Source organism: Salmo salar, chromosome 10 (genome assembly GCF_965601325.2).
Source record: "Salmo salar chromosome 10, fSalSal1, whole genome shotgun sequence".
In the NCBI taxonomy this organism is placed as follows: Eukaryota; Metazoa; Chordata; class Actinopteri; order Salmoniformes; family Salmonidae; genus Salmo; species Salmo salar.
In genome coordinates this window covers 85,002,501-85,027,304 of record NC_138300.1, presented here as the reverse complement: position 1 = coordinate 85,027,304, position 24,804 = coordinate 85,002,501, and the positions used below count along the sequence as shown (strand labels likewise).

Genomic DNA, 24,804 nt, shown 5'->3' with positions numbered 1-24,804 from the left:
AGTTTAATATACCACGGCTGTCAGCCAATCAGCATTCAGGGCTTGAACCACCCAATACATAATGTGGTTTACATAATACATACAGTAGCCTACATCTAGTACACATGCACAATTTCAGTGCAGATCACCCACATCACTTCTAGTCTCAGGTCAGCTATACTGTCCAGTATATACGGGTCCAGCGTTAGCCTCATGTGGCCCCGGCTGTGCACATAACCTCCCTGCAACCTGGACAAGATTTCACATCTCACCTGCCATCGGATCTCTCTCATATTCATGGGCCTGCTCATGCATGCTAACCAATCAGGATGAGTTCTAAAGCGTTTCTCAGCAGCTGCCCAGGATGTCGTTCCACATGTGCGCATCACATGGAAAGAGAAGCAGGGAGATTAGGATGGTCTTCCTGCTCTGAACCAATGGAACGCTGCACTGATTATAAACAGACTGGAGAGGGAGATGGGCCCGGGTAAATGTGTATGGCTGATGTAAATATTTTAAGACAATTTCAAAACCTGATGCAAGTAACAGATGGAGGCTGGATGTCATTTCCTGGGCTCAGAGATCAGCAATGCATGTTGTTGACCTGCTTGAGTGCTGGTGGATGTGTGTGGTGTGCTTGTTGTGTGAAAATGTGTAAAATGTGTAAAAAATCTATTAAAAAGAGTGTTAAAAGAAAGGATGAAAGTCTGCCCGATTGAGCAGGTAGATGAGAGCGAGGTAATGGAAGAAAGAGTTAAGTGAGAGAAGTAAGAGAGATCGAATTTGAGACATGGCACTGTGGTGAATCTTTAAGACGTGAACTCATTTGGAGTCTTACAAAGCTAAGTGCCCACTATACATAAACAATGGGGTATTGCAATTTCAACAGGCCCAAAGGTAACACGCAGCTCTTGGGGATGTCTCTTACCAGAATAATGCTGAGTGTCAGTTTTAGTACAGTTCAAGAGCAGCAATAGTCAGCATGGAGCACCCAGAGTGATTTTAGTTCAGTGTTGTGGAGACACTCCGGGGACCTCCAGCAATTCGCTTTCATTAAACGTCCCCTCATTACGCAGGATGTAATTGCATTGTAGATAATTTAAGCCAGCAGTAAATCATGTGAATGTGCTCGTACTGGGGGACTTCCACGAAAAAATGATTCTACCAGACACTGTATCCCACGTATCTTGACTAAACTACTATTAATGCTCAGTTTTGCCTTGTAGCGTCCTCAGATGGGACTGACTATAAACATGAAGTTCACAACTGAACTGAATTGTAGACCTTTTTACTACGAGGGAAAACCAAATTCAAATACGTAAACCAACGGAACAAAACATATTGAAAGTTGCTTTTGCTGACTGTCTTCTGTTCTTTCCCTTTTATGTCTCAGACACATCGAGAACTGGACTGGCCTGCAGACCCTGAAGGATGTGGACATGGAGCTGTACACTGGACTTCAGAGACTGTGAGTGTCAACTTGGGGAGAAGCACACCTCATTAATAAACCACTGATGTGTGTTTTCTGCAGAGCCCACTGTTGCTCTAGACATGAAAGCATACCATATAGCTGTGAGACCATGGGGCTGTGTCATCCTGACCTAAACATGCTACAGATGTAGGATCTTAATTTGATCACTCTTTTGTTGCAGAGACTTTTCCTGCACAGCAGGAAATGCAAACTTGTAGTGCATTTGATTCTTTAAAAGGATTCTAAAGTTTTTAATTTCCACTTTGACATTTCTGACTTGATTTGCCCTAACATAACATGTACACTATATATACAAAGGTATGTGGACACCCCTTCAAATTAGTGGATTCGGCTATTTCAGCCACACCCGTTGCTGACAGGTAAATAAAATCGAGCACACAGCAATGCAATCTTCATAGACATACATTGGCAGTACAATGGCCCGTACTGAAGAGCTCAGTGACTTTCAATGTGTCACTGTCATAGGATGCCACCTTTCCAACAAGTCAGTTTGTCAAATTTCTCACTACCAAGTTAAACTGCCACTGGAAGAAAGGTCAGCACAAGAACTGTTCATTGGGAGCTTCATGAAATGGGTTTCCATGGCCGAGCAGCCGCACACAAGCCTAAGATCACCATGAGTGATGTAAAGCTTGCCGCCATTGGACTCTGGAGCAGTGGAAATGTATTCTCTGGAGTGATGAATCACGCTTCAAAGTCTGGCAGTCCGACGGACAAATCTGGGTTTGGCGGATTCCAGGAAAACGCTACCTGCCCCAATGCATAGGGCCAACTGTAAAGTTTGGTGGAGGAGGAATAAGGGTCTGGGGCTGTTTTTCATGGTTCGGGCTAGGCCCCTTAGTTCCAGTGAAGGGAAATCTTAACGCTACAGCATTCAATGACATAGTAGACAATTCTGTGCTTACTGTCACACTCTTCTTTGTCAGACGATAATGAAAAATCATTGTCGGACCAAAACGCAGCGGGATCATGTGTACTCATCTTCTTTATTTAGGAAAAGAAGGGAAACCAAAATAAACACGTATACAAAACACAATGGCGCATAACAGGCTGGTAAGGCAACTAAGCTATACCTAGCACAATCTCCCACATACTCCAAACACAAACACATACCTAATTATAGGACTCTCAATCAGAGGCAACTAGAAAACACCTGCCTCCAATTGAGAGTCCAACACCAAATACCTAAACATAGAAATACTAAACTAGAAAGAACATAGAAATACAAAAACATAGAACATAACCTAAAACCCGGAAATAATAAATCAAACACCCTTCTAAACAAACCACCACCCCGAACCACATAAAACAAATACCCTCTGCCATGTCCTGACCAAACTTCAATAACAAATAACCCCTATTACTGGTCAGGATGTGACACTTACAAATTTGTGGCAACAGTTTGGGAAGGCCCTTTCTTGTTTCAGCATGACAATGCCCCCTTGCACAAAGTGAGGTCCATACAGAAATGGTTTGTTGAGATCGGTGTGGAAGAACTTGACTGGCCTGCAACGAACTCTGACCTTAACCCCATCGAACAACTTTGGGATTAATTGGAACATCACCCAACATCACTGCTCAACCTCAGTAATGCTCTTGTGGCTGAATGGAAGCAAGTTCAAAATGGAGGCTGTTATAGCAGTGAAGTGGGGACCAACTTCATATTAATGCCCATGATTTTGGAATGAGATGTTCGATGAGCAGGTGTCCACATACTTTTGGTCATGTAGTGTATCAACCCCTATTAAAATGTCCATGCCTCCCCTATAATCTACATAATATTTCAAATTTCCTGTTGCTGCAGAATTATTTTCCTGCTGTAGCAAACTTGCTCAAATTAAGATCCTATCTGTATATGCAAGACATATTTAATGTTATACAATGACCCACCTAACCCAACACATAGTGACATGGCACCTGGTCTGGTGGGCACACATACTCCATCAGTACTATTGACTACTAGCGGTGGCTTACATTGCAGGCATGTTTATTTTAATGCACTGCGGCCTGCCTCAAACAACAGCACCTCCCTACGGCCCATTTTACACTGATCAAATGACGCTGGAATTGCAGCCAGGACATTTAATTAGGTCCCCTTTCCCTTTCCTTTCCCTAAACCCCCCTGGCCAAACCCTCCTATACAGTAAATCTGATTCCTTCCCCCCAGGTTCACTACCCACCCTCAGCCATCCTGGTGCCTCTGGACCTGTGGGCAAGACTCCCCTCTGGGATGGAGATGGTATCCTGTAGTCTCTTTCCCAGTCTCCTCCAGTCTACCCCAGCCTCCCCCAGTCTCCCCTAGTCTCCTCCAGTCTCCTCTATTCTCCCCCAGTCTACCCCAGCCTCCCCCAGTCTCCCCTAGTCTCCTCCAGTCTCCTCTAGTCTCCCCCAGCCTCCCCTAGCCTCCCCCAGTCTCCCCTAGTCTCCCCCAGTCTCCCATAGTCTCCCCCAGTCTCCCCTAGTCTCCTCTAGTCTCCCCCAGTCTCCCATAGTCTCCTCCAGTCTCCCCTAGTCTCCCCCAGTCTCCCCTAGCCTCCCCCAGTCTCCCCTAGTCTCCTCTAGTCTCCCCCAGTCTCCCCTAGCCTCCCCCAGTCTCCCCTAGTCTCCTCTAGTCTCCCCCAGTCTCCCCTAGCCTCCCCCAGTCTCCCCTAGTCTCCTCTAGTCTCCCCCAGTCTCACATAGTCTCCTCCAGTCTCCCCTAGTCTCCTCCAGTCTCCTCCAGTCTCCCCCAGCCTCCCCCAGCCTCCCCCAGTCTCCCCTAGTCTCCCCCAGTCTCCCCTAGCCTCCCCCAGTCTCCCCCAGTCTCCCCTAGTCTCCCCCAGTCTCTCCCAGTCTCCTCAAGTGTCCTCTAGTCTCCCCCAGTCTCCCCTAGTCTCCTCCAGTCTCCCCTAGTCTCTCCCAGTCTTTCCCAGTCTCCTCTAGTCTCCCATAGTCTCCTCCAGTCTCCCCTAGTCTCCCCCAGTCTCTCCCAGTCTCCTCAAGTGTCCTCTAGTCTCCCCCAGTCTCCCCTAACCTCCCCCAGTCTCCCCTAGTCTCCTCTAGTCTCCCCCAGTCTCCCATAGTCTCCTCCAGTCTCCCCTAGTCTCCCCCAGTCTCCCCTAGCCTCCCCCAGCCTCCCCCAGTCTCCCCTAGTCTCCTCTAGTCTCCCCCAGTCTCCCATAGTCTCCTCCAGTCTCCCCTAGTCTCCCCCAGTCTCCCCTAGCCCCCCCCAGTCTCCCCCAGTCTCCCCCAGCCTCCCCCAGTCTCCCCTAGTCTCCTCTAGTCTCCCCCAGTCTCCCATAGTCTCCTCCAGTCTCCCCTAGTCTCCCCCAGTCTCCCCCAGTCTCCCCTAGTCTCCTCCAGTCTCCCCTAGTCTCCCCCAGTCTCTCCCAGTCTCCTCTAGTCTCCCATAGTCTCCTCCAGTCTCCCCTAGTCTCCCCCAGTCTCTCCCAGTCTCCTCTAGTCTCCCATAGTCTCCTCCAGTCTCCCCTAGTCTCCTCCAGTCTCCTCCAGTCTCCTCTAGTCTCCCATAGTCTCCTCCAGTCTCCCCTAGTCTCCTCCAGTCTCCTCCAGTCTCCTCTAGTCTCCCATAGTCTCCTCCAGTCTCCCCTAGTCTCCCCCAGTCTCTCCCAGTCTCCTCAAGTGTCCTCTAGTCTCCCTCAGTCTCCCCTAGTCTCCTCTAGTCTCCTCCAATGTAACCACTGGTCCTATTAGGGGAGGCCCAGAGCACTTGAACAGGGCTGATTAACAGCTCCTCTCATTAGCATCAGGCTCACCTGGAGTGGGCCCTGGCTCCTCTGCTGCCTCCCTCCCTCCCCTCCTCTACCTCCCCTCCGTCTCCTCCACAGCAGTTCAGGGCCAGGTGATTTGGATGACTCACCAGAGAGTGAGCAGCCCAGGCAGTGCCAGAGCAGGAGCAACTCTGGGCCCACATTGGGTCAGCCTCATGGGCCTTAGAGCCTCAGCCAGCCCACCTCCATGATTAATATTAATATTTGAGTACAAGCAACAGGGGGACATGTGACACTCCCAGGTCCTGATGTGTCTGACCTTGACCACATTGTATTCCTCACTGGGCTGCCCTTGTTTAAGCCAAATTCAATATGGCGGAATACATGTCTTAACATGTCCATTTGGCTTACCGTACACCCAGTGTTACAGTTACACATCAGTGTTAGCTACACAGTGTGATGCCATCAGGACTGTTCTGATGTAATCATTCTCTCAGATGGATTCTAATGAAAAGAGACACGTGTTCAGAGCAAATAAACAGCTTGCAGATGCCCATGATAAAAATGGATTCAATATACATAATTGATCTTAGCTCCTTGTGAAGCTAGCTGAGGAGAGAGAAGATGCAGGCTCTTGATACTATCCTGATCGTAATGATGCCCCATGAGGAGGGAGAGGAGCAGGGGCGACGGGCCGGAAGATAAGATTAGATGACTTTTAGAATGCCTCCCTATTTACCCCAAACGTTGCCGGTTGCGAGCCACGTTTAGAAGAAACTCCTTTACATGCTTCCAGTGCACTGCTATCACAGCCACTTTTTTATCTGCAAATGAGGAATTCATGAGAACCTATCTCCGACCAATCAGCAGACAATTTCAGTTTCTATGACGTTTGTGCGACCTGTGTGAAGGCATCTTAGTGTGGGTAGAGCCAAAAAAACACTGTGCAACCCTGGTTTCCATGGACACACTGTCAGGACTGTGTTGGTGGTTTTAATTATGGAATAGCATTTTATTTTCCCTTATGCTTAATTTATCTGTAAACATAGGAGGAGGTGTCTTTCAGTATCAACAATAGTAACCTATTGCCTGTGTGTACTCATGCCTGTGTGTACTTATTTCCATGTGAGTATCTGACAGTAACATATACACTACCAGTCAAAAGTTTGGACACACATACTCATTCAAGTGTTTTTCTTTATTTTTTACCATTTTCCACATTGTAGAATAATCAAATTGTAGACATCAAAACTATAAAATAACACATATGGATTCATGTAGTAACCAAAAAAGTTTTCAACAAATCAAAATATATCCAAGTAGCCACCCTTTGCCTTGATGACAGCTTTGCACACCATTGGCATTCTCTCAACCAGCTTCACCTGGAATGCTTTTCTAACAATCTTGAAGGAGTTGCTGAGCACTTGTTGGATGCTTTTTGTTCACTCTGCGGTCCAACTCATCCCAAACCATCTCAATTAAGTTGAGGCTGGGTGATTGTGGAGGCCAGGTCATCTGATGCAGCACTCCATCACTCTCCTGCTTGGTCAAATAGCCTTTACACAGCCTGAAGGTGTGCTGCGTCATTGTCCTGTTGAAAAACAAATAATAGTCCCACTAAGCGCAAACCAGGTGGGATGGCGTATAGCTGCAGAATGCTGTGGTAGACATGCTGGTTAGGTGTGCCTTGAATTCTAAATAAATCACAGACACTGTACCAGCAAAGCACCCCCACACCATCACACCTCCTCCTCCATGCTTTACAGTGGGAACCACACATGCGGAGGTCGTCCATTCACCTACCCTGCGTCTCACAAAGACACAGCAGTTGGAACCAAAAATCTCATATTTGGACTTATCCAACCAAAGGACAGATTTCCACTAGTCTAATGTCCATTGCTCGGGTTTCTTGGCCCAAGCAAATCTCTTATTCTTGTTGGTGTCCTTTAGTAGTGGTTTCTTTGCAGCAATTCGACAATGAAGCCCTGATTCACACAGTGAACAGTAAAAATAAAGAAAAACCCTTGAATGAGTAGGTGTGTCCAAACTGTTGACTGGTAGTGTATTACATGCCTTACATTCTGTGACACTGTGTGTCTTTTCCAGAACGATCATGAACGGCAACCTGCGCGGTATCCAGGCCAGAGCTTTCTCCCAGAACCCCCACCTGCGCTACATGTGAGTGATGTTACCTCTCTACCTCTCTCTCTCTCTCTCTCTCTCTCTCTCTCTCTCTCTCTCTCTCTCTCTCTCTCTCTCTCTCTCTCTAGGAGTCTGTTACTGTTAAACACAGATGAGAATATACAGTACATCACATCCCCTCTTCGTGTGGATTCTCCCCCTCAATTACCTTTGGCGGACGGCTTTGTTCACAGTTCACCTCCCTCTGACTCTCCCTCTTACTGACTGATCTTCCTTTGACAGCGAGATCTTCAAATTGACTAGGCCACATATAACCAAGGCATGTGGAGTTTAGTTAAGTTTAGCACAAGCGAGAGACCATCACCACAGCCATTTCTACTGAATAGGCAGGCGTCCCATTCCACATGGGGCCCACAAACCACTCTATTGCAGTCCCTGTCCCATTCCAGGCATACAGTATCCTAACATACATAATTCACCCCTTCTCTACAGGAAGTAGTGTGCTCCCGCTGCAGTGATATCCTAGTCCCAGGACGCGTTTCAAATAGCACCCTATTCCCTTTATAGTGCTCTTCTTTTGACCATGGCCCTGGTTAAAATAAGTGTACTATAAAGGGAATAGGGTGCCATTTGGGACTCAGCCCCAGTTCAGCTAAAGTACAATGCCTGGGCTGCTTCACACACAGCTGAACACAGTTCCACCATGTAATGGTTGCTGTGTCTGTTCATAATGTATATATGTGGTTTGTAAGCTAGGCTGGGCCTCCAAGCAGATGCATTTATTCCATTCTATCTTTCAATATGTATACACTCCTCACTAGCTGTGTACATATTCAGAATGAACCCAATTTCAGGTTGGTGAAAAGTGCAGTGGTTTGTGTTAAGAGTGAGGGAAGGGGAGGTGGTTTGGGGACTATATGCATGGGCTGAGTGGCACCGCTAGCGAAGTGTTGTTGATTTCCATAATAAAGGTGAGACTTCTTGAGTGTGACAGCGCTGTTATTTCCCAATTTTCCCAGAGTAAACAGTGAGGAAGAAATTGAATAGCAGTCTACTACCTGGAGTCACCAGTCTGTAATCTCAGCTGTCAATCACACACTTCAGTTCAGCAGTCCCATGTCTTTTGAGGTATTCATCACTGTTCTTGTGTATGTTTGTTCGTATATATGTATGTACATTTTCGTGTGAGTGGGTACACATGAAAGTTAATGAGTGTGGGGGAAAACAGTAAGAAAACTGTGTGTGTATGTGTGTGTGTGTGTGTGAGTGTGTCTGTGTGTGAAAGAGAGAGTGTGCGTGAGTGTGTGCGTGCGTGCGTGCATCTCTTTATCGTCTTTTACAAGATTCAGTGAAGCTGGCCTTGACTAGAATGCGTAACAGTGTCCCGTGCAGTGTAACTGTGAGAGACAGAGTGCTGGAGTCGACTCCATCATCTCTTCATGTGATAACGGGAAGGACAGTCATTAAAATACCCACCTTTCACTGTCCACTGTCTCAAACAGAGCAGATGGACATGCTAATGGACTCTCATTATAAAGGATGATAGGATGATGGCTGAAGAAGGCCACACACGCGCTATACTGTACACGTCTACCTCTGGAGCTGCAAGGACTCGGGTTATAGAGCTGGAGGTTCTAGAGTGTCATCTATGCACCTTAGATCTATGCACCCTGTTATAGAGAGGGAAGTGTTTTATTACAGCTCTCCTTGTGCTTAGTGGACAATGTCTTTCACGCTGCGCTGGGTTTTATGTAGAGAAATCCTCTAGATTTCCAGAGCGGTCATTCACATCACGGTCATATGGGCCAGCCCAGGAGCAGTGTGGGAGCAGGCTCCCTATGCTTTGTGTCACAAGCATTCCATCTAAATTAGTCCATAAATCAGCTCTGTGCTTGCCTGGCTACCCAGACTCCTTGCTCCAGCCAAATGCCACACCACGCCCACGGCTGTTAGTTTCTTCTCCGCAATGAGTCTGGATCTGAATACCTCCCCGACCCTTCACCGAATGTGAACACATTTGGGGCTGTCTTTGATACGATCCAATCACTGATGACTTTGTTTTGTACAATGCCACTTGTGCCCCTCCTCACAACGAAGGACTTCAATGATGGCAGTCTCAGTACTAAATATGCAGCGAGCGGCAGAGCAGTGGAAGAATTTAGTGTGAGTCGTCAGGCTAGCTCAGTGCATTAGGGCCTTAGCTCAACAGGAGCATAAATAGCTAACTCCTGGCAGGCTGGGAATGATACAGATATATTCTATCGTGGGCTTGAGAAATGTACAGTAAATTATCCATCATTTCATTTGAGCTATATGTTATTTAAGTTATTGTATTGGGTTTAAATCCAATTCGATAAATTGGATTTCACCATGCAATTCTATATTATATATATTTTGTATTACTATTTGTTTTCTCTTGGACCTGAATGTTCTTTGACCCACAGTGCATTGCTATAAACAGTGCTTGACTTGGGCAGGAGCTCACCGGAGATGAGTACCGGCACCTCTTAATGTTCTACTGCTTCTGTTCCTCTTATAGAATACAAGTATTGTGGAGTTCCTGCACCTAAATACAAACAGTACCGGCTCCCAAAATGAGTACAGTACCAGCACCTATCTCAGTCCGAGGTCAAACACTGGTTGTAAACACATACAGAGGGTTCCACTATCAGTTGTTTATTCAAGGCCTTTATCCTGAAATGGATGGAAATGAGCTCTCAACTGTTTTAGACAAAAGACAATGGAATCAATACCAAAGCTCTCTGCGTTTGAACTTACATTGCCCAGCCTGTTTTTGAAGTCTAAGGTTAATTTCTTTTGTCTCCTGCTATGTGTGGCAGAATGTAAGGTTGCTGTCTGGATTTCTTCAGGTCCATCTTTTCTATCCCTTGATATGAGAGGACAACCAATATGCAGTATCTTGAGGGATCGTTGTCAGGGGGAAGTTGTAAAGGTTATTCCCTCCAGTAGTGGAGGAGGGAGACCAAAAAGTCACTCTCATTAAATCTTCTCAACCCTATGCCATGTGTCTTCACACTGAAATGTCACTTACACAGTGACTTCCAGGAATGAAACCCCCCCACCAGCCCACACAGGGCATTCTCTCGCTATCTCTCTTTCTGTCTCTCTTTCTCTCTCTCGCACTCTCTCTCTTTGATGAGAGCCTACAGGGAGGAGGTCAGAGACTTAGCAGTGTGGTGCCAGGTCAACAACCTCTCCCTCAACATCAGTAAAACCAAGGAGCTGATCGTGGACTATAGGAGAAAAGAGGGGAGAGTACGCCCCTATCCACATCGACGGTGCTGTAGTGGAGCGTGTCTTGGCGTCAACATCACTAAGGACTTAACATGGTCCACACAGTCGTGAAGAGGACACGGTAGTGCCTCTTTCCCCTCAGGAGGCTGAAAAGATTTGGCATGGGCCCTCGGATCCTCAAAAATTTCTACAGATGCACCATCAAGATCATCTTGACTGGCTGCATCACTGCTTGGTATGGCAAATTGCCTGACCTGAAAAACGCTACAGAGGGTGATGTGGACTGCCCAGTACATCACTGGGGCTGAGCTCCTTGCCATCCAGGACCTCTATACCAGGTGGTGTCAGAGGAAGGCCTGAAAAATTGCCAGACTCCAGCCACCCAAGCCACTGTTCACTCCGCTAATGTCCTACAAATGGTACTGGAGAATTAGCTTTCAGAACAACATGCGCCGAGACAGCTTCTACCCCCAAGCTGCTAAATAGCCATAAGACTGCTAAATAGTTAATTACCGTAAATTCCGTACTATAAGCCGCAACTTTTTTTCCAGGCTTTGAACCTCGCGGCTTAAACAATGACGCGGCTAATATATGGATTTTTCCCGATTTCAAATTTTTTTTCTCCAAAAAAACACATTCTGTGACGTGCTCAGTTTTTTAGCGGCATGAAGCTTTCATTAGACAAATGAAATTGCCGAACGGGTTAAGGTCAAACAACTTTTTTGTTTACTGTTTAGATTAAATCGAGCGCTCTCAAACTTCCCATAATTCTGATTACGGTAGTCATTTTGTCTCCCTCATCATGGCAAAGACACGGAGAAATGCATATGATGCAGCTTTCAAGTTGAAGGCGATTGATCTGGCTATTGGAAAAGGAAATAGAGCTGCTGCACGGGAGCTTGGTCTTAATGAGTCGATGATAAGACGTTGGAAACAGCAGCGTGAGGAATTGACTCAGTGCAAAAAGACAACTAAAGCTTACTGCTAATTTCTTATTTTTTGTTACAAGCCGTGTTTCGTTAAAGCCTATTTATTTTTGTTACAAGCCGTGTTTCGTTAAAGCCTATTTATTTTTGTTACAAGCCGTGATTCGTTAAAGCCTGTGTAAAGTTCATTTGTTTCAATGTACCGTTAGGCACCTGTGGCTTATTTATGTTCAAAATAATATATATTTTTTAAATTCAGTGGGTGCAGCTTATACTCAGGTGCGCTTAATAGTCCGGAAATTACGGTAATGGTTTCCCGGACTATTGGCACTTGCACTGATCCTACACACACTCACTAGACTATATATGCACACTAAATAGTGTACACACTCACTCACACACACACACACGACATTGACACTCCCACTCAAAACCCACACACAAATATAACACACACACACACATACCGACACAACACAAACACACACTCACACACGTACACACATACAGTATACACACATATACAGTGCCTTCGGAAAGTATTCAGACCAATTGCTTTTTTCCACATTTCATTATGTTACAGCCTTATTCTAAAATGTATTAAATTGTTTTTCCTCATCAATCTACGCACAATACCCCATAACGACAAAGCAAAAACAGGTTTTTAGAAATCTTTGCTAATTTATATTTTAAAAAACCCCGGAAATATCGCATTTACATAAGTATTCAGACCTTTTACTCAGTACTTTGTTGAAGCATATTTGGCAGTGATTACAGCATCGAGTCTTCTTGGGTATGACGTAACAAGCTTAGCACACCTGTATTTGGGGAGTTTCTCCCATTCCTCTCTGTAGATCCTCTCAAGCTCTGTCAGGTTGGATGGGGAGCGTAGCTGCACAGCTATTTTCAGGTCTCTGCAGAGACGTTCTATCGGGTTCAAGTTCAGGCTCTGGCTGTGCCACTCAAGGACATTCAGAGTTGTCCCAAAGCCGTTCCTGCGTTGTCTTGGCTGTGTGCTTAGGGTTGTCCTGTTGGAAGGTGACCCCAGTCTGAGGTCCTGAGCGCTCTGGAGCAGGTTTTCATCAAGGGTCTCTCTGTACTTTGCTCCGTTCATCTTTGCCTCGATCTTGTCAAGTCTCCCAGTCCCTGCCACTGAAAAACGTCCCACAGCATCATGCTGCCACCACCATGCCTCACCGTAGGGATGGTGCCAGGTTTCCTCCAGACGTGACGCTTGGCATTCAGGCCAAAGAGTTCAATCTTGGTTTTATCAGACCAGAGAATCTTGTTTGTCATGGTCTGAGAGTCTTTATAGTGAGGGTAAAAAGTATTTGATCCCCTGCTGATTTTGTACGTTTGCCCACTGACAAAGAAATGATCAGTCTATAATTTTAATGGTAGGTTTATTTGAACAGTGAGTGACAGAATAACAACAAAAAAATCCAGAAAAACGCATGTCAAAAATGTTGTAAATTGATTTGCATTTTAATGAGGGAAATAAGTATTTGACCCCTCTGCAAAACATGACTTAGTACTTGGTGGCAAAACCCTTGTTGGCAATCACAGAGGTCAGACGTTTCTTGTAGTTGGCCAGCAGGTTTGCACACATCTCAGGACAGATTTTGTCCCACTCCTCTTTGCAGATCTTCTCCAAGTCATTAAGGTTTCGAGGCTGACGTTTGGCAACTCGAACGTTCGGCTCCCTCCACAGATTTTCTATGGGATTAAGGTCTGGAGACTGGCTAGGCCACTCCAGGACCTTAATGTGCTTCTTCTTGAGCCACTCCTTTGTTGCCTTGACCATGTGTTTTGGGTCATTGTCATGCTGGAATACCCATCCACGACCCATTTTCAATGCCCTGGCTGAGGGAAGGAGGTTCTCACCCAAGATTTGATGGTACATGGCCCCGTCCATCGTCCCTTTGTTGCGGTGAAGTTGTCTTGTCCCCTTAGCAGAAAAACCCCCCCAAAGCATAATGTTTCCACCTCCATGGTTGACGGTGGGGATGGTGTTCTTGGGGTCATAGGCAGCATTCCTCCTCCTCCAAACACGGCGAGTTGAGTTGATGCCAAAGAGCTCCATTTTGGTCTCATCTGACCACAACACTTTCACCCAGTTGTCCTCTGAATCATTCAGATGTTCATTGCCAAACTTCAGACGGGCGTGTATATGTGCTTTCTTGAGCAGGGGGACCTTGCGGGCGCTGCAGGATTTCAGTCCTTCACGGCGTAGTGTGTTACCAATTGTTTTCTTGGTGACTATGGTCCCAGCTGCCTTGAGATCATTGACAAGATCATCCCGTGTAGTTCTGGGCTGATTCCTCACCGTTCTCATGATCATTGCAACTCCACGAGGTGAGATCTTGTATGGAGCCTCAGGCCGAGGGAGATTGACAGTTCTTTTGTGTTTCTTCCATTTGCAAATAATCGCACCAACTGTTGTCACCTTCTCACCAAACTGCTTGGCGATGGTCTTGTAGCCCATTCCAGCCTTGTGTAGGTCTACAATCTTGTCCCTGACATCCTTGGAGAGCTCTTTGGTCTTGGCCATGGTGGAGAGTTTGAAATCTGATTGATTGATTGCTTCTGTGGACAGGTGTCTTTTATACAGGTAACAAGCTGAGATTAGGAGCACTCCCTTTAAGAGTGTGCTCCTATTCTCAGCTGGTTACCTGTATAAAAGACACCTGGGAGCCAGAAATCTTTCTGATTGAGAGGGGTCAAATACTTATTTCCCTCATTAAAATGCAAATTAATTTATAACATTTTAGATATACGTTTTTCTGGATTTTTTTGTTGTTATTCTGTCTCTCACTGTTCAAATAAACCTACCATTAAAATTATAGACCGATCATTTTTATGTCAGTGGGCAAACGTACAAAATCAGCAGGGGATCAAATACTTTTTCCCCCTCACTGTAGGTGCCTTTTGGCAAACTGCATGCAGGCTGTCATGTGCCTTTTACTAAGGAGTGGCTTCTATCTGGCCACTCTACCATAAAGGCCTGATTGGTGGAGGGCTGCAGAGATGGTTGTCCTTCTGGAAGGTTCTCCCATTTCCACAGAGGAACTCTAGAGCTCTGTTAGAGCATAGCGTTCTTGGTCACCTCCCTGACCAAGGCCCTTCTCCCCCGATTGCTCAATTTGGCCGGGCGACCAGCTCTAGTGAGAGTTTTGGTGGTTTCAGACTTCTTCCATTTAAGAATGATGGAGGCCACTATGTTCTCGGGGACCTTTAATGCTGCAGAAATGTTTTGGTACCCTTCCCCAGATCTTTGCCTCGACACAATCCTGTCTCGGAGCTCTATAGACAATTCCTTCGACCTCATGGCTAAGTTCTTGCTCTGACATGCACTGTCAACCGTGGGACCTTATATAGACAGGTGTGTGCCTTTCCAAATCATGTCCAATCAATTGAATTTACCACAGGTGAACTCCAGGTTGTGAAACATCTCAAGAATGATCAATGGAAACAGGATGCACCTGAGCTCAATTTCTAGTCTCATAGCAAAGGTTCTGAATAGTTAAGTAAATAAGTTATTTCTATTTTGTTTTTTAGAAATGTGCAAAAATACAAAAAATAAACTATTTTGCTTTGTCGTTATCGGGTATTGTGATTAAAGAGGATTTGTATTTTTTAACCCAATCTAGAATAAGGTTGTAATGTAACAAAATGTGGAAAAAGTCAAGGGGTCTCAATACTTTCCCAAAGGCACTGGTACTGGTACTTCCTGTATATAGCTCCACATTGATCTGGTACTGGTACTTCCTGTATATAGCTCACATTGATCTGGTACTGGTACTTCCTGTATATAGCTCCACATTGATCTGGTACTGGTACTCCCTGTATATAGCTCCACATTGATCTGGTACTGGTACTACCTGTATATAGCTCCACATTGATCTGGTACTCCCTGTATATAGCTCCACATTGATCTGGTACTGGTACTCCCTGTATATAGCTCCACATTGATCTGGTACTGGTACTCCCTGTATATAGCTTCTAATTGATCTGGTACTGGTACTCCCTGTATATAGCTCCACATTGATCTGGTACTGGTACTCCCTGTATATAGCTCCACATTGATCTGGTACTGGTACTCCCTGTATATAGCTCCACATTGATCTGGTACTGGTACTCCATGTATATAGCTCCACATTGATCTGGTACTGGTACATCCTGTATATAGCTCCACATTGATCTGGTACTGGTGCTCCCTGTATATAGCTCCACATTGATCTGGTACTGGTACATCCTGTATATAGCTCCACATTGATCTGGTACTGGTACTCCCTGTATATAGCTCCACATTGATCTGGTACTGGTACTCCCTGTATATAGCTCCACATTGATCTGGTACTGGTACTTCCTGTATATAGCTCCATTCTTATGTATTTTATTTCATTCCTCTTGTTACAATTATTTATTTTTACAATTATTTTTAAACTCTGCATCGTTGGGAAGGGCTCATAAGAAAGCATTTCACGGTAGTCTGCACACGTTGTATTCGGCGCATGTGACAATAATATATATATATTTTTTATCTCTATCTATCTCTTCTTCCTGCTTTTGCCATGGTCCTTGTTGCAATGGCTTCTTATCTATTTTTCTACTTTGTCCCCCCCCCCCCCCCCCGTTTAAGAACCCTCCTCAGCTGCTGAAATGACATTGTTTATTATTCATGCCGGGCGTTGATATAGCCGATGCCTACAATCAGTATGCTTCTCACGGGAAAGAGAGAGGGAGAGGGCCAGAAAAAGTCCACCTCCGCTGTGTGACTGTCCCACTGAATCTGTCCCTCTCTGCAGAATGAGGGATCTCTTTGACAACCTCTTGAGTCAGTCACCCAGCTTTCCTTGACCTGTCTGTCCTAGTACTGTTCCTGTACACACATATGTACACCACAGCTGTCTGTTTCGTCTTGATGTGCAGCCCTGTGACAACATGAACTGTGACTGTTAGCTGGGAATCCCATCAATCTAATCGGCTCCTACTGATGTAGAATCTTAATTTGATAACGCTGTTGCAGGAGAAAATTCCTGTATGCAGGAAATGTTCAACTTGTTGTGTATTTTAGATTTAAAATGGCTTCTGAAGTGTTTCATTTACACTGAAATTTCAGATTTGATTTTCCCTTTCGAAAAATATATCAACCCCTACCAAAAATGTCCATTGACTATAATCCACATAATAATTCACATTTCCTGTTGCTGCAGGATTCCTTTCCTGCTGTAGAATACTGTCTCGAATAAAGATCCCACATCTGTAGCAAGGCAACAGAAAATGGTTCATAATGTTCCACTATATAAAGGAGTGTATGTGATGCCACAGTCTTTTAACAGTTTTGAATTTATGGAGGTATTTGCACCTTAAATTATAAAGTGTGTGTGAGTGTGTCTACTGATAATACTGTGCACACTGTGCAATCTATGCATCTATGCTTACAGAGCAAATACCATGCAAATGTTGGCAAACCACATCATATGAAATGTGTTGTGTTATATCACTGGTACTGAATGCAACAGTTATTTATTAACATAAGAACAGATTTGAATCATTCCACATTTACACTATATAGCAGAACCATACAAAGAGACACAAACACCAGTGGCGGTTGGTGCCATTTAAGATGAGGGAGGATGATTTTTTTTTTTTAAATGAGCATGGCCTTTTCTATTACAGCATATTGGATGACTGTCATTCATATTCCATTCACCCAGCTCAATATAACATCGATAGGTTAAGGTTACTACATGATACTCAAATTTTCCCTATACCCATCATGATGTTACCACAACCTGGCCTATGAATAAACCTTTACAACGTAGGTGCACAGGTTGAGAGAAATATTTGAGTAATCAAGGTGACAGACAGTGACACATTCATTACTCTCTTGCACACTCTTGTCTGCATCTAGCTGATCTAGGGTGTGTAATCATTAGGGTAACAGTTGCAAACTAAAGTTTCTGTTGGACAAATTCAGGTCTTTTCATCTCCGTTTTGTTCCTTTTGCTTCCGATTAAGAAAATATTTTCAACAGAATCAGCGGAATGAATACACCCCTGATCACCTGCAAACCCAGTTCACTTTCATAGCAGCCACATACAAACAGCATAATCACTTTGATTGTTGTATAATTCCTTATCGCATCTACATACTCTCCTTCTCTCACCTTATCCCTTTACTTGTGGACTCCAGGCGAAAAAACCTTTCCAAGCCAAACCTTCATACCATAACCGCTAACCGCTACACACAGCCTACATCGTTGTCACCATATTAGCTAATTTCATAGTCAACATAGCTACTAGAACTAATGCGTTAGTAAACACTCAACAATCATGCAGTAAAGTGTAAAGCAAGCAGTTTACCAGTTTACTTTCCTCCTCTGAGGAGCCTCCAGTGACACACACACAGGCACAAATACAGTTGGTGCCCTACTTCAGTCTCTAACCAATGTTTAGGGGAAATAGCTCTTGGTTGCCTCCCCTAATTGACATTTATCGCCCAGTGATTTTCTTGAAATATTGTTGCAAGGACACTTATTACTCAATAATCACCTTGCAATTCTCCAAATATTTCTTTTTATCGCCACTGTCTATAGGGCAGGGTTCCTCAACTGGTGGCCAGCGGGATGAATTTGGCCCACTGATGATTTTATTTTGCCCCAACTTTTCTGAGCCAAAAATACATTTTTCATTATTGGACTTTAAAGACTGTAAAAACACAAGAAAATCCGCCCCAAGTGATTTTAATTTTGGAAATCTGTTCCACAGTATTCCCACACTTGATAGAAAGATGTGATTATATACACATGTAGGCAGGGTTAGAAATTATAATGTTTTAGTCAAATATATGTGTGTGGGCTTCTTGCGGTCAATTTGCAGTCTACAAATGATTTGTAATTATGTTCCGGCCCCCTGACTATCCACTCAAGACAAAATCAGCATGTGTCTGAATCTAGTTGATGGTCTCTGGTCTAGGGGAAGCACATCCGAGAGGGCCACTTTGAAATTAATTGAGGCCAGAATCTAAATCACGAGATTGAGATTTCTTTCATAAGTCTGTTACGGTATCTGGTGGCTGTGTTTCTAATTTGACACCACAGGAATAAACATTTTAACATGTTCCATCATGGGTGATAAATGCATGATGTTTATGATTTGTAGGTTTTGAATATGGGCCATGGCTGTTTGATGTTTGGGGGTGGATCAGGCTGCTGTGTGTGTGTGTGTGTGTGTGTGTGTGTGTGTGTGTGGGTGTGGGTGCGTGGGTGCGGGGGTGCGTGTGTGTGTGTTCCCTTTGGAGTCACCATTGCACAAGATTATATAGTCATTAGGCTCCCACAGTACCCTACCGTACCACAGTCAAAGAACACAATCTCATGACCCATGGTTATATATGGCTGTGAAAGCCTGGGGACCAACCACTAGGTAATTCATGCCAAGAATTGATATGGAGTGGAATGAAATGGAAACAGCATCTGTAGAGTCTGTACATTTTACTTACTTGTCTCTTGAGTAACCAGATTTAGGCGCATGAACACTGGGGCGTATTTCTTTCTGTCACTCTTTCTGTCTCGTCTTCTCTCTGTTCGCTCTGTCTTACTCTCTCCCCCTCTCTTTCTCTGAACAAATCTCCTTGCGTCTGCTGTCACCCGTGTGCTCTTTTACCACAGGGGTGATCACAGCAGGAACCTCTCACGTGGGACGACTTGGCAGGGCACAGGAGTTGAGCTGAAAATGAATTTGACTTTATCACACTCTCCCCATTGTGCCTCATCGCCATGTATAACTAAAACGCTATGATCTTTCTTTAAGGAGGGGTGATAGAACGTTTAAGGCTGTAATTGGCTTTTTATGTGAGGCCTGGCGTTATTGTTCAATGGTAATCAGTGTCTGTGAACTCTCTCCACGGCTCATTCTCAGACAAGGCCACACTATTACAGAGGGAGAGTGAGCGGTGGATGGAGGGAGGGATGGAGAGGGGGATGGGAGTCGAAGAATGAAGACGGGGGTGGAGGAAGAGATGCAGCTTAACGAAAGTAGCATCTTCTTCCGCCACTAGAGTTGATTAGATCAGGTGTGTTGGTGGATGTGTGTGTGTGTGTGTGTGTGTGTTTGTACACGTGAGTGTGTGTGTGTGTATGAGTGAGTATTGTATCTCTGGAGTGATGTGTCACTGCATTATCTTTCAGTTGGAGCAGTGGATCCTGATGCCTGTGTGGGCGGTTGCTCTAGAACGTTGGCGGTGTGCGTAGAGAAGGTTACCGAGTTCCCTTTGGCCATTTCTCACCTCACTCCCACGGCCCAAGCTGTTCTAGCCGTAGTGGTAGCTGTAGCCTGTAGTGAAGCGTGCTCTGTGCTGCTCCACAGGTGCCTGTTCTTCATGCGGGGGATGAGAGGGCCAGCCAGGGATAGTGGGATGAGTTGACAAGTCCCTTCTGACCACCCCAATAGTTTATGTTCAGATCACATCAGAGAGATCTGTACCGCAGCGAGAACAGCTTCCACTACTTAGTGCGGCCCCCGAAGAGGCGCTTATCAACTGTATGCAAGGACGCCTTTTTGTTGTCTTAGTAATGTTGCATTATCGCTCCAAACCCCTCTTGTCTCACATCTGGGTAGCAGAGGTTCTGTTGTCTTTACAACCTGTAGGTCTGATATCTGATTGGAGGTTAACTTTACAGTAATACTATTGGTCAACAACTTAGATTTTTTTATCCAAGCAACTCAGGGTGTTTTCACACTTGGTCCCTTTCAGCCAATTTTTGTAATCTCAGTGCAGTTCGTTTCATTTTTTTGTGCAGGGTGAACACTCCAAAGGAACTCAGACCCCTCAAAAGAGCCCCCGAATCTAACCGAAACTGAGTTCGGTTCGCTTGAATTCTGCGATCTGGTTCCCTTTTTTAGGGTAATGTGAACACAAAGCTCCCCAAGTTCGCTTTTCATTATTCCCGCACCACACACTAGACTACAGCAACACCATTTCACCTGCCATAGTCCCTCACATTGGTGTCAGAAAAGAGAGAAAATTATGATGTGTAGGTTCGGGATTGTCAAGAATGCACAGACATTCTAAAATATTTTTGGAATTTTTAGTTTAGATTATTTGTTTTCAATATGTGGTCTATAGACTAAGAGAGTTTCATAAGCTGTTTATTCTATTGTGGGGTTTGAATAGTGTGAGAAGATGACAACATATATTAAATTGTGTTTTTTTAAACAAAATAATGTCTTTGTTTTCATAATCTGTATATATTATCACCAAAATATAGTGTTTAATCTTCTAAACGTAGGATGAAACATAGCAACGGAGCACTTTCACATCGGTTCGGTGGATGCTAGCTTGTAACACATCACATCAGGCTTTCGCAGCACTATTTTATCGGCACAATCAAAACCCTCCACTATTCTTAAATCATGAATGAATTACAAACTAGCTAGCTAGCTAGCTATTTTTAATCAAGCTACAATAGGCTATTCAATCAGATGATTTTCCCGTTTCCCCAATCAAAAAGCTAAACCCATCATACATAGTCACACTGTCACGACTGCCTACACCTTAGCTAGCTAGCTTAGCTTTCTACTGCATCAGTGGATTCCCGGGAGAGAGAAATCGCTCGATTTTTAAATAGTAATGTCGTGCTGCGAGCTGGTTCAGACGATCAGTGGAGTCAACTTATTGGCAACTCATTTTTTGCCCTGAGTCGGAGAGTGTCTCCTTCAGCGACTCCACAGACAAAGTCGAGTCCCTTGAGCAGGCAACTGAGGAAGACCACCCATTAACGGTGGACCCATCAATTACGGTGCTTTAGTCGGTCCAGGGGGGATATGTCAGTGGTGCTGGGGAAGAAATTGAAAAGACTTGCGAGATCAGTTGCACTTTTAAGTCCAATGAATGGAAGCTCTGCTATTTGATTTTTACCCCCAAGGAGATGGTCAAGAGACGTGACCAGATGAATGAACTCACCAATGGTAAGTGCTTGCCATTCAACTATTAGTCAAGTTTAGTTGGCTGTGAGTCAGTAATGTGTAATGTGTCTGTCCGAGTCTGTGTTTTTGTATGTGCTAAGGCACAAGTAGATCGACTAGTTAGCTAGCTAGTGTATTAAAGACAAGTGTGTGTGTGTGTGAGTGGGTGAATGTGTGGCATGAGAGAGAGAGAGCATTGGGGGATTTGTAGCCTATGCAACCTAGCTAGCTATGTAGCTAATAACTTCTGTGACTTGTGTGTCTGTGTGTGTGCGTCGGCAATGTGTAACCCATAAAACATGTGTAGTAACTTTTGGGACCTGTGTGTGTGTGCGTGTGCGTGCATGCGTGCGTGCGTGTGTGTGTGTGGTGGGTGCTTATATTTGTCCTATTTGTCCTAAAGACAGGTTACATAAATGCATGAAATTACCATCTATAAAGTTATACATACCTTTATATCAAACATGACCCATTTACAATAATAGTACAAGTGTTAAAGAATTACACATTGTTATTTGTCTTATTTTTCAGATAAAAAACATTGAGCGCTCATTGACATGATCGCAAACAGATAGGAAACATCAGAGGACATCATTTGTTCCTTTACAGGCAGGAAATCTGCAGAGAGACATTCAAGTTTTCATCAGAGTAATACAACTAGATTGTTTCTGTTATTATTGGGGCTGCAACAGTATAAAAAAGTTTGTATGGTATTTAATCAAACTGATCCGTAGGCTGTATCATGACTAGAAGTAAAAGAGCTGAGAATACACTGTGCCTTTCAGCACATATTGAAGGCATGTTTTAAATCATTTATTTCCTGGTTTCAGAATATCTACAAAAAGCTGACTGCAGTGATAAAGTTCTATAAGGAACATGGTGTGGTTCAAAGGAAGATGAGGTGTGGTGGTCTTCTCGCCAGCAAACTGTTGCTGTCCTACAAAGAAATTAAGCGAATCATCCAGTATGTCAACAACTTTACCGATGTCCATGAGATGCCGCTCCCAGGACAGATTCCTGGATTTAAGAGGGCAGACATACGGGTGCTACCGACATTTGAAACCAAGTCCTTTATGTGGCGCAAGTACAAAACTATGATGTGTGATCATGGGGAGTGTTTTCCTAAATCTTGATACTTATATTTGTATCAAACGTTCATCAGCTCAAGCCAAAGCCGACCTGAATCGGATCCAAAGAGACTGTCAGTCCTTACTCTCTGGTGACGTGTGTGTGTGTGTGTGTGTGTGTGTATGTGTGTGTGTGTGTGTGTGTGTGTGTGTGTGTGTGTGTGTGGTGGGGGCAGATTTTCTTTCACGTTTCTCATTCTAGTTGCTGCTTAGAGACCAGAGCATATTCTGACCCTTTTAACTCTCACCCCTCCATCCCCTTCCCTGTTTTATCTCTCACCCCCTCCATCCCCTTCCCTGTTTTATTTCTCACCCCCTCCATCCTCTTCCCTGTTTTGTCTCTCACCCCCTCCATCCCCTTCCCTGTTTTATTTCTCACCCCCTCTATCCCCTTCCCTGTTTTATCTCTCACCCCCTCCATCCCCTTCCCTGTTTTATCTCTCACCCCCTCCATCCTCTTCCCTGTTTTGTCTCTCACCCCCTCCACCCCCTTCCCTGTTTTATTTCTCACCCCCTCTATCCCCTTCCCTGTTTTATCTCTCACCCCCTCTATCCCCTTCCAGGTTTTATCTCTCACCCCCTCCATCTCCTTCCCTGTTTTATCTCTCACCCCCTCTATCCCCTTCCAGGTTTTATCTTCTACCCCCTCCATCCCCTTCCCTGTTTTATCTCTCACCCCCTCCATCCCCTTCCCTGTTTTATCTCTCACCCCCTCCATCCCCTTCCCTGTTTTATCTCCTACCCCCTCCATCCCCTTCCGTTTTATCTCCTACTCCCTCTATCCCCTTCCCTGTTTTATCTCTCACCTCCTCCATCCCCTTCCCTGTTTTATCTCCTACCCCCTCCACCCCCTTCCCTGTTTTATCTCTCACCCCCTCCACCCCCTTCCCTGTTTTATTTCTCACCCCCTCTATCCCCTTCCCTGTTTTATCTCTCACCCCCTCCATCCCCTTCCCTGTTTTATCTCCTACCCCCTCCACCCCCTTCCCTGTTTTATCTCTCACTCCCTCTATCCCATTCCCTGTTTTATCTCTCACCGCCTCCATCCCCTTCCCTGTTTTATCTCTCACTCCCTCTATCCCCTTCCCTGTTTTATCTCTACCCCTCTATCCCCTTCCCTGTTTTATCTCTCACCCCCTCCATCTCCTTCCCTGTTTTATTTCTCACCCCCTCCATCCCCTTCCCTGTTTTATCTCTCACCCCCTCCATCCTCTTCCCTGTTTTGTCTCTCACCCCCTCCATCCCCTTCCCTGTTTTATTTCTCACCCCCTCTATCCCCTTCCCTGTTTTATCTCTCACCCCCTCCATCCCCTTCCCTGTTTTATCTCTCACCCCCTCCATCCTGTTCCCTGTTTTGTCTCTCACCCCCTCCACCCCCTTCCCTGTTTTATTTCTCACCCCCTCTATTCCCTTCCCTGTTTTATCTCTCACCCCCTCTATCCCCTTCCAGGTTTTATCTCTCACCCCCTCCATCCCCTTCCCTGTTTTATCTCTCACCCCCTCTATCCCCTTCCAGGTTTTATCTTCTACCCCCTCCATCCCCTTCCCTGTTTTATCTCTCACCCCCTCCATCCCCTTCCCTGTTTTATCTCTCACCACCTCCATCCCCTTCCCTGTTTTATCTCTCACCCCCTCCATCCCCTTCCCTGTTTTATCTCCTACCCCCTCCATCCCCTTCCGTTTTATCTCTCACTCCCTCTATCCCCTTCCCTGTTTTATCTCTCACCCCCTCCATCACCTTCCCTGTTTTATCTCCTCACCCCCTCCACCCCCTTCCCTGTTTTATCTCTCACTCGCCTCTATCCCATTCCCTGTTTTATCTCTCACCGCCTCCATCCCCTTCCCTGTTTTATCTCTACCCCTCCATCCCCTTCCCTGTTTTATCTCTCACCCCCTCTATCCCCTTCCAGGTTTTATCTCTCACCCCCACCATCCCCTTCCCTGTTTTATCTCTCACCCCCCTCCATCCCCTTCCCTGTTTTATCTCTCACGCACCTCCATCCCCTTCCCTGTTTTATCTCCACCCCCTCCATCCCCTTCCCCTGTTTTATCTCTCACCCCCTCCATCCCCTTCCCTGTTTCATCTCTCACCCCCTCCATCCCCTTCCCTGTTTTATCTCTCACCCCCTCCATCCCCTTCCCTGTTTTATCTCTCACCCCCTCCATCCCCTTCCCTGTTTTATCTCCTACCCCCTCCATCCC

General features: G+C 45.2%; 1 protein-coding gene across 5 annotated transcripts in view; it reads left to right on the top strand.

The window, feature by feature from the left end:
* The window catches only part of ntrk3a (neurotrophic tyrosine kinase, receptor, type 3a), a 298,276-nt gene that overhangs the window by 29,925 nt on the left and 243,547 nt on the right, over positions 1–24,804 (top strand). For all 5 annotated transcript variants that reach the window (XM_014124435.3, XM_082957199.1, XM_014124434.3 and 2 more), the window contains exons 2-3: positions 1,373–1,447; positions 7,288–7,359. In XM_014124435.3, the coding sequence (XP_013979910.2) occupies positions 1,373–1,447; positions 7,288–7,359 (147 nt within the window). The remainder of the gene's footprint in view (positions 1–1,372; positions 1,448–7,287; positions 7,360–24,804) is intronic.